The sequence below is a fragment of the Sebastes fasciatus genome, chromosome 18 (assembly GCF_043250625.1).
Source record: "Sebastes fasciatus isolate fSebFas1 chromosome 18, fSebFas1.pri, whole genome shotgun sequence".
NCBI lineage: Eukaryota > Metazoa > Chordata > Actinopteri > Perciformes > Sebastidae > Sebastes > Sebastes fasciatus.
The window spans coordinates 18043322-18062021 of NC_133812.1; the positions used below are offsets into that span (position 1 = coordinate 18043322).

At 41.9% G+C, this 18700-nt stretch overlaps 1 protein-coding gene across 5 annotated transcripts in view; it reads right to left on the reverse strand.

Annotated features, from left to right (window-relative positions):
- The window catches only part of utrn (utrophin), a 192038-nt gene extending 174167 nt beyond the window's left edge, over positions 1-17871 (reverse strand). For 3 of the 5 annotated variants that reach the window (XM_074616000.1, XM_074615999.1, XM_074616001.1), the window contains exons 1-8: positions 17698-17870; positions 8904-8965; positions 7038-7130; positions 5749-5826; positions 4130-4222; positions 3336-3508; positions 2248-2363; positions 1460-1626 (exon numbers count right to left, since the gene is read on the reverse strand). In XM_074616000.1, the coding sequence (XP_074472101.1) occupies positions 1460-1626; positions 2248-2363; positions 3336-3508; positions 4130-4222; positions 5749-5826; positions 7038-7130; positions 8904-8965; positions 17698-17782 (867 nt within the window). In that variant the 5' untranslated portion in view covers positions 17783-17870. Of the gene's footprint in view, positions 1-1459; positions 1627-2247; positions 2364-3335; positions 3509-4129; positions 4223-5748; positions 5827-7037; positions 7131-8903; positions 8966-17697 lie in introns of all 5 variants that reach the window. The other 2 variants (XM_074615998.1, XM_074616002.1) reach the window with 1 other exon arrangement.
- Between the last annotated feature and the right edge of the window lie 829 nt (positions 17872-18700).

Sequence of the window (18700 nt, forward strand, 5' to 3'; positions counted from 1 at the left end):
TAATCACAATTTTAGTGAATCAAGTTGTAGAAATAAGACACTCTGAAATGCTCACAGATGTTAAACACTGAACAGTGTCAGTATGCGCATGTTAGTCACATGCTAAAGCCGGCAGCCCACCAGCACACACAGGCATCTTTAATGCTCAAATAACCTTCCCTGTCAACTCTCTGCACACACTCCCCATTCTCACCAATTTATTCCCTCATTTCCTTCCACCCCTTTACAGCTCTGTGTTTCCAGCAGAATGCAGTTCGCTCTGTTGGCTAATGTCAGAGGGGTGAGTCATGGCTCTGCTCCCTATTTGCCTGCGCCTGCTGTGCTTTTCATGAGCAGTGCTGGAGAGAATGAAGGAGATGGCTTTTTCAGGGTGGGAGAGTGGCTCATTCTATCTGGCAACACACAGTGAGACACTTCACAATATTCCTTATGCTTGCACATAACGGCGTCCGTGGCCTTCAAACTGAATGTTATCAGAAATACAACACGGCGGAAAAAGGTTGAAGCAGTTATGGCTTCAAATTTTTTTTGCGGCTTCAGCTTTTCAGTTGTGGAAGCCCGACGTTCAGGAGGAGCGGAACGATCATCTCACCGTTCATAGAAAGAGATAACGGTTTGTTTACACCGGCACAGACGGGGGAGATATCTGCTGCTCTGAAGCACTGGGTCACTACGGAAATAACTGAACCATGGGGATTAAGGAGGTAGTACACTGTTTTGTTTAGTTCATTAGGGGTGTATCAATCACAAATTCATCATGAACATTTTGGTGTGGAACATTTACAATGCTTTTTGCAATTCGGTACATCCTATGAACCAAATAGTTGCAGTCTAGTATAGTACAATCTATCTTCAGCGCATATTGTACATATTATACTACATATTGGCATGTGCAGAACATAAATCCGAAACTTCAAGTCCAATAAAGACAGTTTTGGCAGGGTGTCAGCTGTCAGAACCGGCCAAAGGAATTTTAGATTAATTGTTTTTGTGCCTTCATTTATACAGCAAGTTTCATAGCCAATGAGCAAGTTAAATACAGGGAATGTCATCTTGGGTTTTTCTCACTGTGCCAAAAAACATACTGAATCGTGACCTTGGTTTGGGTATCGAGAACCAGTTCTGAACTGCATCTTTTTCATTCCAGTTATAAATTCCTAAAGTTTGGACTTACTGTCTACATTGCTGGTTACCAGCTGTGGGTTTTTAAAGTTTGCACATAAAAGAGCACCTTGGATTCCTGGAAAAACAGATGTACCCGTGAACTCCAGCAAACACCTTTTGTGTGAGCAGTTTAAAAAGTTGTGAGAATAGTACAGTGACTCTCCCCTTGGTCTACAACCACGTACGTGTCCTTCCCACTTTGCCCAAAAATCATAACTCAGAAAGGTGTTGGTGTTTTCTACAAGCTTATATTGTACCCTCCTGGAATGCAAATCTACTGTGTTGTGTGTTTTACCTGAGCACTGAGGCCTGAACCCGAGTCCTCAGACCCCACTTTGTATTTGCGTGGCAGGGTCTCCACTTCTCTGATAGCCTCCATGGTCACGTCTTTGGGCAGCACGGCGAACAGCGATGTTACGTACATGATGATGGACTTCTTATCTGGTAACTGCACCGCCACGTCTAAGAGAACGGGGGGATAGAGAGGTGAAAATGGCATGAGGAAGAAAAGCAGCATGGTAGATAGAGCGAGATAGCAGTTAAGGGTGACGGGAGGAGATTAGATGGGAAGGAGGGTGAGAGGGGAGAGAAAAGGGCAGGTTGAGGCAAGTTGTACTAATTAAACAAGGCTTTGACACAGGTCAGATATGACTATGTCTTGGTCACGACATAACAACAGGTGTCTGAATATAGATGGCTTAAGTACGTGCACACTGCGGATCTACAGGTACTCCATGAACTAGAATAAACATTCTGAGCAAACAGCTTCTTACAAATCTTCAGCCAAAGACAACACCAAAGTATTTGCTCCATCCTCTATCCTCCATCCAACTGCTGGCAGGACATGAAGGTAGGCTATGTGGACGCGGACCATATTTTAATATGTGGGAATTTTGGACAGTAAAATGTACCTCATTCCATAACCAACTATTCTTTGGGAATACTATAAAAGGTAGTTGATAGGAGCCTTTTCTTTTGTAACCATTTTTTTTATAGTTTCATAAAAACTTTCTACAGTTATTCTTGTCCAAATAAATACAGTTGGTGTACAAGTGTTTAAAAACAGTTCAGAATTTGCCGTACCTTCGGCATCCAGTAGCCTCTCAATAGCCAGCTGGTCTTTGGCTACGGTGAAGGCATGGTTCAGTCTCTCCACAGGGCTCATTCTGACTACCTGGTCCCAATTGAATGCATTCGGCCTGAAGACACAAAGAAAAGTGGAGATGAGAGCGGCAACTTAACTTTCAGGATTTGCAGTATTACAGTTTCAATCTCAGATAATTCATAAAACACATATATTCATATAAATATGCACATTTCTCAAAGCGCTGGTGCTGTTGGGGTGAAGATAAATCATTGGTTTTTAAGAACACAGCTTCTGTTTTACATGCACTTGTGTAAGAATGGTGTTTTGTACATACCAATGTAATAACTCAGGGGGTGGAGGTTTCTATATTAATTTTTTGGACAATAAATGACCTTTTCCTGAGCATATCCCTTGTGCAGAAAAAAATGGAACAAACATTTGAAACTTATATGTGTCCTCCGTACAGAAAAGACTCTTCCCTTAGTGGTGCAGGGGGGGGGGGGGGACTTGTGTTGAGGCCAGTTGGGTGTGGAATGTGTGTGTTCAGTGATCCACCTAAACCCTGGCCTAGGTCTAAACCAACACTGGCCTTTCTCACAGCTCACAGGCCCGTGTGTGTGTGCGTGCGTGCATGCATGTCACTAGTAAGGACAAGGGGTTACAGAAGGGGGGAAAACACCTCTGACGCTTCTCTCGCCCTCTTTCTTTCACACACAACAGCGTACATACACACACCAAGCGTGTGCAAACAGTGGCACGGCAGGCGTAAACAGAGCAAGTCAAGCAGTGTACACACACCCGGCAGGCGCTGACCTGTCAACCTGACCTCCCGCCACTTGCACAGCCTGGGTATCCTCTCACACACACACACACACACACACATACACACACGCACACACACAGAGAAAGCTTCCTACATATCGGCCATTCCTAAATTTCAAGGCTTGGTTTCTTGAAGGCATGGTTCAGGATGATTTACAGTCAGAGTCAAAAGGGCATATGTCAAATATGCAATGTCAACTTAAAGAAAATGTATCCCACAACATGACCCTCCCCCCCACCAGAATCTGTGATCTCTCCTCACCTGAAGTGGTGGAGGATGCCGTTGAGAGCCATGCCGTCAGCCCAGCTGGTGGTGAAGTTCAGCACATTGACTTCTTGGTATGAGCGTGTGCACTGGCGTACCCAACTCAGTAAGATCTTCTCACTGTTGGTCTGCTGCAGGTTGGACATGATATCCTTCATGATGTCTTTCACCTACACAAACATGAAACAGCACACATTAATATGGGTGAATAAACAAAAGTTAAAACATGCAATTTTTGCATATGTGTTTTGTTGATATGGAAAGTGATCATGGGGACCATGGCAGATTAGAGCATCATGCTCATTGTGATTGGCACATACTTTCAAAATGTGTAAGAAATTATATGAGAAGATCACGATTAACCACCACCACTTCTATGTGATCTATGGTTATATGAAATAATGACAGGTTTGCTATGATAATGACAGCATATCGAATTCACAGTGCATACAGTGACAGGAGTGACATTAACGTAAACTAATATTAATGAAAAACTAATATTGAAAGAACTGGCAGTGCCTAAACCCTTTTAATAAAACCTCTTGATGAACTATTTTCCTTCAAATGGTTGATCTAAATTTCAGCAGGTGGATGATAACCATGTTTACATGCTTACACGCACGTGTGCACATCAATACTGATTTTCCATCAAGTGTATTTTTAATCCCTCTGGATCATCAGTGAATTGTGCGTCCACGGTCAGAGCAAACATTAATGAGTCTTTGTGTGTGTGTGTGTGTGTACGTGTGGAAAGAAAAGAACAGCACATGTGTGTCTATATGTGTGCTCACCTGCCAGTGAAGGATAATACTCCAGATGAGGCCCAAAGTCAGCTTGCGGTTCCCATCCACAATGTCTGTCCCTCCGATGTTTACAAGATCGACCTGAAAGAAGTGTCAGACAATAAGAGAGCGAAAATAAATAATTAATAGTACAAGCAATGGTACAAAGGTGTGCATTAGCTGTAAAGTAGATTGATTGTTTTGAGTAGATTAGTTGGAAAGCCACACCAGTAAAATCTCCTCAGTGAAAATCTTTTTTGTTTGCTGTAATCATAAAATCTTTTCAAAATTAAGCTCGTTACAGCACAAAAACCTTAAAGTAAAACACATCGGAGTTTCTTTATGCAGTGGAGTACATAATACTGCTTCAAATCTTAATGAGTGTCCACACTGTCACAGCTGAAAACTTCTGAACCATTACCACACAGTGGATTATACCACCCTAATTACATCATTCCAAAGCTATCTATAAATAAAGTGAGTCAGACACTTCTTATACGAGGTGAGGCCAAATGAGGACTGATTACATGTAAATATTTTGGAGAGGATCAAGGCACAGAGTGGAACATGAGGTCAAGTGTCTGGTCAAACTAAAAAAAGTGACCTCTCTGTATACGGCACAGCTGACCTCTGACCCTTCTCTAGTCCCAATTAGCTCCGTCCTGCCACACTATCCCTTCTCTGTCTTTCTCTCTCTCTCTCTCTCTTTCTGTCTCTCTCACACAGAATCTCACATATGCAGCTCATCATATTTCTGCATCCGTGCACATGTTTCCATCCCCAACTTCTAAACTAGGACATATTGAACCTGTGAACTCAAGTTTTTAAAAAGCTTTTGAAGCAACCAGAATCATCCAGCAGCACTCCATCAGAGGGAGAGCGAATAAATGACTGCAATAACATACTTACTCTTGTAGCTCTTTCGATGAAGCTTTAGACTCATGTTAAATGTGCACAGTGAAGTCAAGTTTTTCCATGGCTACAACATGACATCAAAGTGGAGCACATTTCAATGATAAACGTGGTTTCTATACTTTAAACATCAAGTATTTTTATGATATCTATTTATTTTCAAAAGCTCCTAAAAAGGCCTTATTTCTTTTTTTCCAGGAAGCAGACTTTAAAGGCTCATGGGAACTCTGGCCTTCACTGCCAGCTGACTCTTGCAGGAGAGAAACCAGTGGGGGTTGCATGCAAACTCCAGCCTCTGCTACTTCCCATGAGCATGCCCTTCGCATTATCTCCCACTGCTAAGGTCAAAGCATTAAGACCAACTATTGTACACAGAGAAGAGGAGCGATGAGGGAGCGAAGGAGCGAGGGATGCAGACTCAATGTAGACAAAATGACACATTCAAATAGATAGGCTGGAAATGAACCATAGTCAAAGAGGTTGTGGGTTTTTACTTCAACAAAACACAACAGCAGCTAACTTTACAGTTCACTAGTTCCCTCTTTCTGTCTGTATTATGCTGTCATATGCGGCTAAAAATGAAGCCCTAGACTCTTTAACCTTAATGGCACCTGGGTAAGAACCACTGATGTAAGTGATTTGGTTAAAAGCATCCGCCAAACAGCAGCTGATGTGACAATAGCACCACAGAACCGGAGAAAACACCAGATACTCACATTATTTTGATGCAGGACTTGAAGTACTTTGTTGACGTTGTTGAGAGCGTGCACTCTGGTGGAGCCTCTCTCTTTGGTCTGAGGAAGAGGAAACACAACACGAATCAGGTGACGGCATGTTCAGTGTTTACTAGCCAATCATAAGGCTGCAGGAGGAATCCTACATGCAGATACATGGAGTAGTTCCTTGGAAATTGAGTCTATGACACATTTATTTACACTCATGAGAAAAAATGTGAGGCATCGCTACACCAAGAAAAGGTATGTCATCACTCAGCAGAGTGTTTCTCTCCATACATTCATCACAGCCATTACGCTATCAGCAGTGTCAACGGGCCAACTTATGGAAAGAATGGCAGGATGAATAGCTGCCAGCTGCAAATCCTTTTTAAGTCTCCACATACCTTAACCACTCATTAGCACCCCATTATAGAATTAGTATTCTGGTATCAGAGAGAGTGTGTGTGTGTGTACATGTGTGTGCTCGTATGCATGTCATAGAGACAGTTGGCACTTAGTATGTTTGCAGGTGCTGGAAAGCAGATATGCTGCTGAGGGGGTGACAGCAAGGTGACAACACCGATAAAAAAAAGGAACACAAAAATGTTGCACTCATAAGCGGTCACTGGTTGGAGAAACGGCAAACAAAGTATTCATTAATCTTCTGTTGAGCAAGATCTTTGCGGAGGAAAAATTTGATGTCCTGCTGAAAACAACATACATGCAGAAAATACTACAATCGCTACACATGCACAGTTGATGAAATGGAGGATGTAATGTGTTTGCAAAACATCTGTTCTTAATGTAGCTGTTCAAGCATCCAAACTACATCTGCTGAGGTCCCGCGTGGCTCTAATGTTTACATTAGATTTAACGTTTGATTTAACGTTTGAGTTAACGTGAGGTAATGCATGTGCTCGTACCGCCTTGAGTAGATGCAGCAGTCACGTTGCAGCTACAAAAACACTGCACTCCTGTACTTCCATTGCATGCATTGCCCAAAAACTCATAGGCATTTAAGTGGTGTTACAACCCTTGCTGGAAATTCGTGTTTTAAAAATGTTGCCCAGCTTGATAAAATGCACTCACGCAGCAAGAATGTTTTTTTTCATCCTGCAGCCTTGGGACCTTTGTTGTAAGTCACACCCCTCTCTCTCTCATTTCTAAACTGTCATCTGTAGTAGTAGTAGTGAAGCTAAACAGGTCAAATGACTCATTTCTTAATAATTTGTTTGTTATTGTCTGACAAGTTAGTCTGCAAACCTAGATACACACATACACAAACTCACCAGTACAGTGCCAGTGAGGCTCTCCAGCAGGTCCAGCAGCTTCCTCCCATCCCTCAGGTCGGAGAACATATCCTTGATGGGCGTCTTCCCCGTCTGATTGGAGAAAGCAGCATAACTGGTCGGTTATATCTACAATTTTGTAGTCTACACCAAGGATGAGCGCTGCAGAGTGTGGCTGCAGCTCAGAAACAATTAGCCAGATGTTGCAGCAATCAATAAACGAGCCCATCAACTAACACACTCAGACATTTGTATTTCAGAGTTAAAGGGAGAATTTGCCACCTTTTATGTGCATGTCCAATCAGTGTTGATACAAAATCAGTTGTTGTTCCTGCATCCATTTGACAGTGACGTAGTTGAATGCAAGGAAGAACTACATGTCTACTACTACTACTACTACGTCTCTGCCTCTGGGTAGCCAGGGGTCGTGCTCTGGAAGCTGCTCAAAAACTTTTTGCTTATATTGCAAACTAGCTACGTTACCAACAGCGGAAATTGCATCCCAAAATATGAGTGCAGAGATTGTTATGGATGAAACATTTTACAGTGTTTTGGCTGAGTCATATTTATTTGAGTCACAGTATACGGCCGAAGAAATGCAGCGTAGAGAGGCCGAGGCTGCATCCCCCATGCAAGAGGATATGGCCGGCGGGGACCCTCCGAGCGTCAGAAGCTTGCGCGCAATGCATCCTGGTACATGTAGGCACTGCCGGCAGGCTCCGCCAGTAGGAGAACTCAGTTTTCTCGGTCAACATAGCACGCACTGAGCAATTTATTGCTTCAATTGACAACGTTTACCATCAACACTGATTGGACATCCACATAAAAGGTGGTGAATTTTCCCGTTAAGATATTAACTATGAATCGACTAGGTTTTCAACTCAGGAAATGTGGATATTTACAGTGACTGCCAGATTGTCACTGAGAGGAAATTTACATGTCAAAGTGGACTCAAATCCATTGAGGCATAACATTTAAAAAATATTAAAATAAGTAGTTCAACCACCCAATCCAGGTCATAAACAGGAAACATGATGCAGCTGTTACAGGTAAGTTTGGAGGGAATCCAAAAGCGCCACATATAGATAAGACAAAGACAAGTTTGGCAGGACATAACAACCGCTGTCATAACCATTAGACATTCAACACTTTGAAAGCATCAAAAGCAGAAAAGAGAAGACTGAGCTAAACTGAGAGCATTTAAGAGCTGGCTGGTCTGAAGAGTGCAAATATTTAAACTAGACCAGTTTGCAAAATCAGCTAAGCATATTTAACACAATTCTGTGAACGACTGAGAATAATGGGATAGAAAAACAGGACCACACACGTAAAGCCATTATTGTAGCACTCTGAGGGGAAACTGTTGCTGGGTAGAGTAATGGACTAAGACATGCACTGAAACTAAATAATGTTTAGGTCATTGTTCTGAACATTTGCAATTAGGGTTTGTGCTTCATTTTATCAAATTAAGATGAGATATAGTATAAGTGCAACAAAAACATTTACACAATGGTACGTTAACATTTCAACAGTTAAGTCCACTGCTGGCGGCAAAGCTATTCTGCTGCAGGACTAACTCTTAGCCAACTTTTTCAACTGTTTGTCCGTAAAAATTCGGGGATTCTTGTACCATATTCTTGAATCGTTTCTGACCTTTTCTGTTATTTTCTACCATACTTGGTGTGGTGTCGCTGTTCATGTTGCTTCCCCCATTTTTTCTCTTCTGTTAAGTGTCTAATTTCACCCATAATGCATTGTGCGACAGGCTCTGTCAGTCTTACACTAGTCCCTCATAGGGAAGCTTTATGCAACATGTAAATTTAAGTGTCTATAGCAAGTCTGACTAACAGTTATATTTCACGTTACCTTGGAGAACTGTGCATTTATCCATTTGGTGAATGTTTTCTTCTGTACTGAATCATGCTCATCTGTGGAACAAAAAGAAGAGGGGTTGTTGTTAGAAAGCTGAACAGGTGGATAAAAAAACAGTCGGTCTTATGATGACAGAAAAGAACATTATTAAAACTCAAAGACCATTTCCACTCGTTTATTTTAGGAACCCACTGGCCAAATTCATTCTCCCTGCTCAATGCTGGTAAATGGTAATTGTAGCTAGAGGCATCACGGCTTAAAAGCATCATGATCAATGTGGCTGGAACATCAGAAAATTACAGCAACAAAATGTAGGCAGGAGGGGTATTTGGATAAAAATGTACAAAATGTCAAAAACCCACCGTGTCAGTAAAGCTAAAATAAAAAAAGCCCATCTGCACCTGTGCACAAGCCCTTGCCCATTTATAATGTTCTCCTGGTCTCTGAATCCAATTGTACAAATATTTCACATTCTCTTCCCGCTTGACTCCCTCCCTGCTCCTTCTTCATTCTCTCCAACATGGCTCTCTAATAAGGCCTCATTGTGTGTCAGGCAGAAGGTCAGCTGCTTTGATGTGCCTGGGCGACTGTAATGGATCAGAGTAGCTCACACAAAGCCTTGGACTTGACTTAGAAAATTATTTTTGCCACTTTGTCCCACAGTTAAAAGAATATGGAGGAAAACAATCCATCTCAATTATCATGACTATATTTTTATCTTCACGAGTTATTTTTTGTGACATAACAAAATGACATATTAAGATGAATGTTTTACAATCACAACTGAAGATTAGATTTGGTGGCGCAACCTGTGTGAGTAGAAAACCTTCATATAGTTCATAATAACGGAGGTATCTGAAGATGTTCTGTACATACGTCAGTGATAAATAATGTGATTCGGCTTCTCAGATGTGAGGATTTCATTATTTTCAACATCCCATAATTTAGTAAATTAAATCTCTTTGATTTTTAAAAAAAATGTTTTTACTCTACAGAAAAAAATAAGCTATTTCAAGTTATCACTTTGGACTAAGAATGCACCAATCCTATCTGTCAGATCTTATTGAGTTGATTAGGTAACCGATACACATTTAAAACTTTAATATTTTCCTTTGCGCTCCATTAATTTGCTCTGATGACCTAATTTTGATGATGATAAGCTACTGCTTTTACTCACCACTTAGTGCAGGCGGTTCACAATAAATGCATTTTAATGTGAAGTGTTACAAATACAGTTGCAGCCTTATGTTACATAGGAATGATTCCAGTGAGTTCCTTGCAGCAAGAAAGCATTAAGCAGATTTAGCATTTGGAAAAAGAGAGCACTGGTATCGGATTGGCATTTGCTGCTGCTGCACCTTTGTATCGGTTGTATTTGTTCCCTGAGTTTAGGTATTGGAATCAGTACTGGGAAAGAAAAAGTCAAACCAGTGTATCCATACTTTGGACTTTGACTGGTATTTATCCTAAAAATTGACTGAAAACAATATCAAAAGATTCATTTTGAAAATAATCACTCACATTAAATAAAACAGGATGGCCATAAAGGATTTAGAGGCCATAGAAAGAATTTATCTTGCACAGTCATGCAATGAACAATCACATAGAGTGGCGTAGAGTGGCGGGTCATTAAACTCCAGACCGAGACATCAAATCATTGCAGGAACATAATGACATTCCAAAACAAAGTCCAGCGGCCGTATGAACTTCCACAGCCAAATACACAACAGCATCAACAATAGAATTGTACACCTGAGGGGAACAGGTGCTATCTGTCATTGTGTCAGAGAACCTTCCCCTCACATATATCAGCACTTCAGCCTGCCAGGTTCTGCAAGTTTATGTTATGTTTAGTGTCTTTTAATCCCGCGTGCCCTTCCTGTACTTTAACCTCCTAAATAACCCATTCATTAAGTTGTAAGTCTTGTCTCACAATTGTACACCTGAGGGAGTGGGTCAAAAAAGAAATGCATTCACATCTGCTTCCAAGCACCGTGACGGAGGTCCAAGATTGTAATCTAGGGCTGGAGATTGAAGAGGTAAAAGTGTGTTTGTGTGTAGGAGCGTTAAACTGCCACTGTCATTCAACTAGCCACTGTGTAAAGCACCATGAACTGAACAAAAGGTCAAAGGTTAAGATCACCAGCCCCAGCAGTCATCGGCTTCTTTGTTTGGGGTGTGCGGAGTGTATGTGTGTGTGTGTGCATGCACAGCCGCTGGCTAGGTGAGAAGGGGCATAAAAACAAGAATGTACCACAAACGGAGGCCAGAGGTAGGGGGTGAGGGAGGTGAAGAGGTGAGCGGATGAGATAAATGGTGGTGGAAGAGACTAGAGAGGTTTTTTTGGAATTATGAAGGGTCTACGTATAGAAGGAATTTGTGATTTTGGGACATACAAAAAAAAAAGACTTGACTTGACTTGAAGGAAACGGGAAGACGACAAGACAGAGTTTCTACATTTGCCTTTTTACCTTAAAATTACATTCTTCGGGTAGACATTAATTTATTGCCTGAATGTGAAAACGTTTTAGTTGTCAAACAAAGTTGCTGTCAAGAATTCTTATTATCCAGGGTCACAGTATGCATAAATATATATAAATGCATGACAATGAGGACTGAATAATCTTACATTTTTCTCATTCACAGTGGGAAATGGACACACATAATTTATACGCCATCTAAATGTTCCAGAAATGTCATGAAGACCAGAGGAGAAGATGACAACAAATATGAGACAACAAGTATGGAGTGGTATTTCTGTGGAAAGCAACCACTAGAAAGGTGAGATTTTGGGGTGGGGACAAAAGCAGGAGAGGCTAATTTTCCTTGACTGGTATATGCTTGCACTGTGTCCTCTTCTCTGCGCCATTGTCTTTAAAGTGCTTTGAACCGTAACACTGTAAAAGGCCCTCCTGAGAGTATGTTGACCTATTTTTTCCACATAAATCTCAGGCAGCAACAATAAAACCTAAAGGATTCTTTCTCAAGAGGCGAAGAAGACAAAGAGGAGGTGATGAATGAAGATGATGGAGAAAAAGGACACAGGAGACAAAGACGGGGTCTTTGAAAAAAATAAAACGACACAGCATGATTGACAAAAGGGTAGGTGACGTAACAGGGGGGCCCAATAACTGATGGCAATCAATCACGGTGGATAACTCACAGGTGGAATGGTTAAACAAGCCCTGACAGATATGGAGAGAGGAAGAATGAAAGACATGCAGACAAGACAACAAAAAAAGAGAAAAACAAGGAGAGAGAGACAAAAAGATAAAGAGAAACAGCCAGAGGGAGAGAAAAATGCTGGCAAGAACATTTAGAAAACAACTCACGAGGAGCAAGACAAGTATAGTACAGGCATGCTTTCAACGCAATATCAATTTTCCTTTTATAAAAAGCCCTATGTTGGGGCCTCCTGTCCTTACAGCCTTATCAGCACCCTGTGGAGGGCCTCTGAGGCCCCTGAGGAGAGGGTCCCTGTGGGCTCAGGTCTCCTCCTGGGCTCTCCAACGTACCACCTTGACAAGGACAATACACTCGATTCATACACGCTGCTCCACCTCAATCTGTCTGCTGCTGCTACTCACCACAGCACAGGAATGTCTTACTGCAGGACGGATCAAAGCAGCAACAGGGCTGTGTGTGTGTGTGTGTGTGTGTGTGTGTGTGTGTGTGTGTGCAAGAGAGAAGAAATACCCAAGGGGAGTCTGTATATACACCATTAATGCACCATTACATATGTCCACTTATGTCGCTTTGCTCATGACTATTTACATCTTTGCACACAAGTACTTCTGCCAAGTATGTTATACATAACACTTTCATGTTGACATTTATGGTAGGGGAAAAACATACACACTTACAGTTAGTTGCGAACAAACTGTCAAATCAGCTGTGGTCCTAAATTCATGTCTGTGTGACTGGCGAGTGGTATGTGGGCTGGTGTTGTTCACCGAGACCTGACCTGAAGCACTTTAAGCTTTGTGTTCATCTTCAGCTGAGTGTTAAAGCTTCAAGCTGACGGGGTTAAAGGGTCCAGCATCACACAACAAAATTAATTTAGTGTCCAGCACCTCTTAGTAAAGTTTAATTAGTGTAATTAGTTATGCTGGGGTCGCGAAATATCCATTTTTAGAGTCAACATTCATTTAAAACTTCACTAGATGAGGTTTTTAATGCAAAAACTCACCCGTCCAATGAGCTGGAATGCCAAAGGGAGGCTGACCATTCAGCTGAAAAACTTCAGGTATGCACAAATAAAACAATTTCCTACAACTCAACTCTCTGTACGGTACGTTTTGTCACTCTAGTCCCGTTGCTTTTTAGAGTATTCTGCTGTGTACAATTCACTGATTTCACAAGATACAATCATGGGCTTTTAACTTATAATTTAAATCCACTGCTAATTGAAGACTGTACTACAGAATGAGTACATCATCTTGGCCTGGTGTATGTTTAAACAAAACAAATGCATCAGTGGAGGCATTGGACATATCAAATGGTGGATTCTGGGGCTGCAACTAACAATTATTTTCACTGTCGATTAATCTCTTGATTAAATCGATTAGATGTGTGGCCTATAAAATGTCAAAAAATGGTGAAAAATGACGATGAGTGTTTACCAAAGCCCAAGATGACGTCATCAAATGTCTTGTTTTGTCCACAACTCAAAGATATTCAGTTTAATGTCATAGAGGAGTAAAGAAACCAGAAAATATTCACATTTAAGAAGCTGGAATCAGAGAATTTTAACTTTTTTTCTTTAAAAAATTACTCCAAACGACAAAACGATTATCAAAATAGTTGGCTTTAATAGTTGACAAATCATTGCAACTCTAATAGATTCCTTTCAAGATAAATAATCTGCCTTCTAGTTATGTTCATTATCACTGAAATAGAACCATCACTGAATTTGATGTCCTGCTGCGACTATTAAAAAGAAAAGTTTTGGCCTGGTCCCATTCAAGACAACTGGCAACAGCCTAGTAAACCAGTCTTTATGGGTCACTTGGTCATGTGATTAAGATATCCTATCAGCCCAGCGAGTGGAAGTGAACAAACTGCACAAGCACAGAGAAACAAGAGAGGTACAGGCACATTTGTTTGCAGAACAAACGGTCAACTCCTGTCAAGTAATCAGTCATCGTATTTCACATGACTGAGCCGCACACCCTCACTCAGACACATTAGTGTAAGCAGAGAGTCGTGTACAGTGAGTGTGCTGCGACCAAGAAACAAATGTTTCTCTTCCTCAACAGCCAAACAGGAAGTAGTGATTACATCAGGAAGCGTAATCCCACTGGTGTCCTCTCACAGTTCAATGAGCACATATATGTACCCAGACACTCGCTCACATCACAACAGACTACAGTTTCAAGTTGTGTGCAGAGGTTCCCTTTCCAGCAAAACGCTCTTACTCATGTTGACAGCCTGTTTGAGGAGCTTCCTGTTAACACAAGTGCTTCGGTCAAAAAGATGAATGAATGCAAAAACAGCCAAGGCAATAAATTCTGCAAAAAAGCATTCGGATACAAGTCTATTTTTCCTGAGATATGACCGTAATCTATCAAATTGCCTGGCTGCTCCCATTTCCTTGACCCAGTGTTGACCAACATTACATAAGACTTGACTGAGAAGTTTGAGGAAAAATGAACGGCAAGCAAAACCTCAAAATATGACATAAACGGGGCAAGAAAAACTTGACACATGTTCCTCAAAGCAGCCAGCTGGGAACACAGAGCAGACACATAAAGACACACAGTCTATTAGTGTATCCCCCCTCTCACAGGTGGAGAGAGCCTGTGACCACACAGCAGGGAGAAGGGGGGAAACGGTGGGAGGCACTGAGGTGAAAATCAAACAAACCATCGGCGGGTTTCCACGGCAGCATCACACAGTAAACACGAGAACTCGGCTTAGACAAATAGAGATATTTACAAAGTTTAGCCGCACTGGTGAGCAGCAATTATCTTCAGCTAAGTTATACTTAACAGCTAAAACTACTAAATTTTCATTGTTTCGGTAAAGCTTTAAAAAGCATGTGTGGCCACTGAATGAATGAGAAGCCATACATTTAGCCCCAATATCAGATAAAGTATGTTTAATTGGCAGAAAACAAGCTGTGTTTGAAGCCGTCACAGTGTTTAAAGTCACTGTACCAAAAATAACTTTTTTGTGCATGCTTTACTTGGGGTCATTGGAGATGAAAAATTAAGGAAGGCTTACGTCTTGGCTATAAAATGACTCTCAAGCAGAGGCTGCACTCGTAAAAAAAAGTTTCCCAGGGTGAACTTCACCTTGATGGGAGTCTTGAAGGAGGCTCAGCTGTTGGTCGTCTTGTCTTTCAATACAGCACCACCATCAGCTTATTGGAGGGCACTAATCCTTACACAGGACGCAAACACAGTCCTACAACAATCACACTTTTAGGCCTTCAAGTCAACCATTGTCCATCACTGAACTAAAAAGCCCTCTGACAAATTTCCTCCTCTCCTCATATATGTTCACACAAAAAAATTTACATAAAACACAATCAGTTCGATGGCAGAGATGTGTTTTATTTTGACTATGTAGGTTGAGAGGAATGCTTAGAATTCCTATCATTTCCCTATGCATTCCTCTCTCCTCCCTCCAGTGGTCACTTGTCTAAGCTTGTCCCAGCCGGCGCAGCCTTGTTGACACTCTTCCCTCGCAAAGATCTGGGAATTTGTAAGGAAAGCACTTCGTACGTCCAGAAAGATTAGCCCATATCCCCACTTAGCAGCCTGAAAAACACCTCTGTGGTGTGTGTGGGTGCATGAACTGGTGTAATTAGGGGTGAACAAGACGGGTGAGGTGAGGGGTACCGTAATTTAGTGAAATCAGAGCAGGTTGACGAACTGTGAGCGGTAAGCCAAGTCGGAGATATAACAAGCAGCTTGTGTAATAAATGAGAATTAAGCAGAGAGAGAGGAAGATGTCCTAAACTGTGGTAAATCCTGTCGCATATTTAGTGTGTTTACTGAAGAGCAGGAGAAAGTACATGTAATAGTACATATGAAATAGGCAATCCACTTCAAAAACTAATATCTTTCTTTCGTAGCATGAATATCCAACTATCCTACTGGTTCAAATCTTGCATACACCTTGATCAGATTGCATGAAAGTGAAACTAACTAACTTGCATGAAACTAAATCTATACAGCATTTGTCACCACGTCTACAGTCGGAGTCTACCACCTGTAGCACACCTAGCCGCTACCAAGCCATGTGTCACCTGTCAAAAGTTCCTACCTCTGAGTTTGAGCCCGTGCTCTGCCATCTTTTACCGTAAGCCGCCACAATACTGAACCGAAGAAGCAGCAAGAGCGAAAAAAAAAAAAGGTAGGAAGAGATAGTCCAAGTGTATCAGCAGCACAAAACAAGAGTTTGGCATTCCTGCCTCCTTCTCCTCCTACTCTCTCCTCTGCTTCTGTCACTCCTTGACCAGAGAGGGAGGAAGAGATCAGAAGAATGCTGCAGCAGGAGAGAGAGGGGAGGGAAAGAGGGACACTTCCAATGAAAGGAAAACAGATTGGGGGCAGAGCAGAACAGGACAGGGCAAGTCTAGCGTGGGGAGTCATAATGCATTGTGGGATAGGGGATGAACACAGGTAAACACAGAAACACTGTTCGGCACAATCCCAGCATGCAAAAGGGCAGAGTGCATGCGCCGTGACAAGATGGGAAAAAGAGACAAAAAAGATATCACACAGAGATCACCGCACAAACACAGACACAACACGGGATGGTTTGTGGAGGCGATGTGGTGGGGCAGCTTAACTTTCTGATCTGCATTTGCTGGATATTTACACAACTCAACAACACACGCCCCTCGTCATCAGATCCAATCCTCCCTATACAGTATATTATATCACGCTGATTCCTTACATGGAGATTTTTCCCTTGCACACAATGTAGCTGTCGTAAAGCAACATAACACACAGGAGCCTGAATGTGAGCAATCTAAAATATGAGGTCATAAAATAACTGCAGTGACTTTATAAGTCAGTCAAAGTAAGAGAGAAGAACTCAACAATGTGGAGAGGTTCACCAAGAAGTGGTGTTGGGTGTGTGTAGCCCAAGTGAGCAGTTCAATGATATAGTGAAAGGCTTTCGCTTTCACTTTGACAAAATAAAAATAGAAAAGCGTCTTCAGATGCAAAAAAAGGGTCAATCTATATCAAATGCAAACGTGATGCAATGTGAGAAAATGTGAAATAGAACCAGATTGAAACATTTATTTCACTTTCAAACACCTTTTTGCATCTTAAAAAGGTCTTTTAGTCCTGTAGGCCTTCTTTCTGTCTTTACATTTCAGTTCAAAGACACAACGCGATGCCAGTGGTTGACAAGCTGGATGCAGCAAAGGCTGTGATCCACACAGAGATGCTAAAGATACAGGCCAGCACATCATTAGAAACTACAAATATATGAGGATTGAGAGGTGACCACACACACACACACAACATAACTCGTTTTTGCATAAAGCAACAAGGACAAAACAAAAGTAAAATGTGGTTTTAAGTGCTGTGACAATCAACTGCTGGTATGTTCACGCAGGTTTTTCGAGTTACCGTAGTCAACCAGAGCATCACTGGGACATTCAGTGTGGTTTAACAGACATTTCAACCACTAAAAAAGATAAAGTGGCTGATCACTTTGTAAGTTAAGTGGATAAACAGCTTAGCTTCCTGTAATGAATCTTTGAATTCATTGTTAAACTCCTCCACAGATGACAGTACAACAGATGTTCTCATCATCCACTTACCTAGATCAAGACTACTGCTTTCAGGCTTTTCTTTCCTCCTGAAAAAGTTACGCTTCCTCCACGACATCCACTTACTCAAATTCATGACGGAAAGCAAGTCTTTTTTACAAAAAAAAAGGAGAAAAAGAGTGAAAAAGAAAGAAAAACAAATCCGGAACAGGAAGGCAAGAAGGTGGTGGTGGGCGGGAGAGTGAGAGAGACAGAGACAAAAGAGAAAGAGGAAGTAGTGGTGTGAGAGCATTTATCGAGTATGCTGGTTTTGTTTATTTGGGGTGCTGGGCCGGGCTGTCAGATGTGACATCACACCCAACAGGAGGGGTGAGAAACGTGAGTGACAAGAGCAGCCAGGCACTGCTTCAGCGTGTCGATTAAAAGGTAAGTGACAGGTGACGTAGAGGTTTGCGTGCAATATGTATTGCTGTAACTGACAGCTGATTCTCCCCTTGAAAAAACAAAGCACTGACGGGGACAACAGCTCTCATTCTCCCACGTCGCAGAGAGCGACAGCAGATAAACATGATCCAGAGTGACCGAAACCCTACAACACACGGCTGTCGCTCATGGGCTGCGGCAGGCAGTTCTTTTGCTATTTGTTTATATGAAAGTGAAACCTCTGACAATCAGAGAAATGACTCAGAATAAATGCAGGACGCACAGTAAAAACTGTGACATGGCTCCTGACATTTTAATGCAGGTCTGTGAGCCAGTGTAGTGGAACAGGGAACAGGGCAAAGGCCTGAGTCCATTTGCTCATTGACATATTTAGTCAATGAGGGGCAACTGAACAAACAACTCTATTCCCACAGAGAGGTTGAAATAGAGAGAGATGGGAATGAGAGTGGAGGGGAAGGAGAAGAGGATGGGGGGGACAGAGAGAGAAAGTTGATTTTCCTGTGTTTTGTTTTCTCTTTTCCTTTCCTTCACAAAAAGGAAGTAGAGGAGGAATACCAGCCCCGGTCCACCCGTGACCGACTTCCAGAGTTGAATTAAATCCACTTCCCTC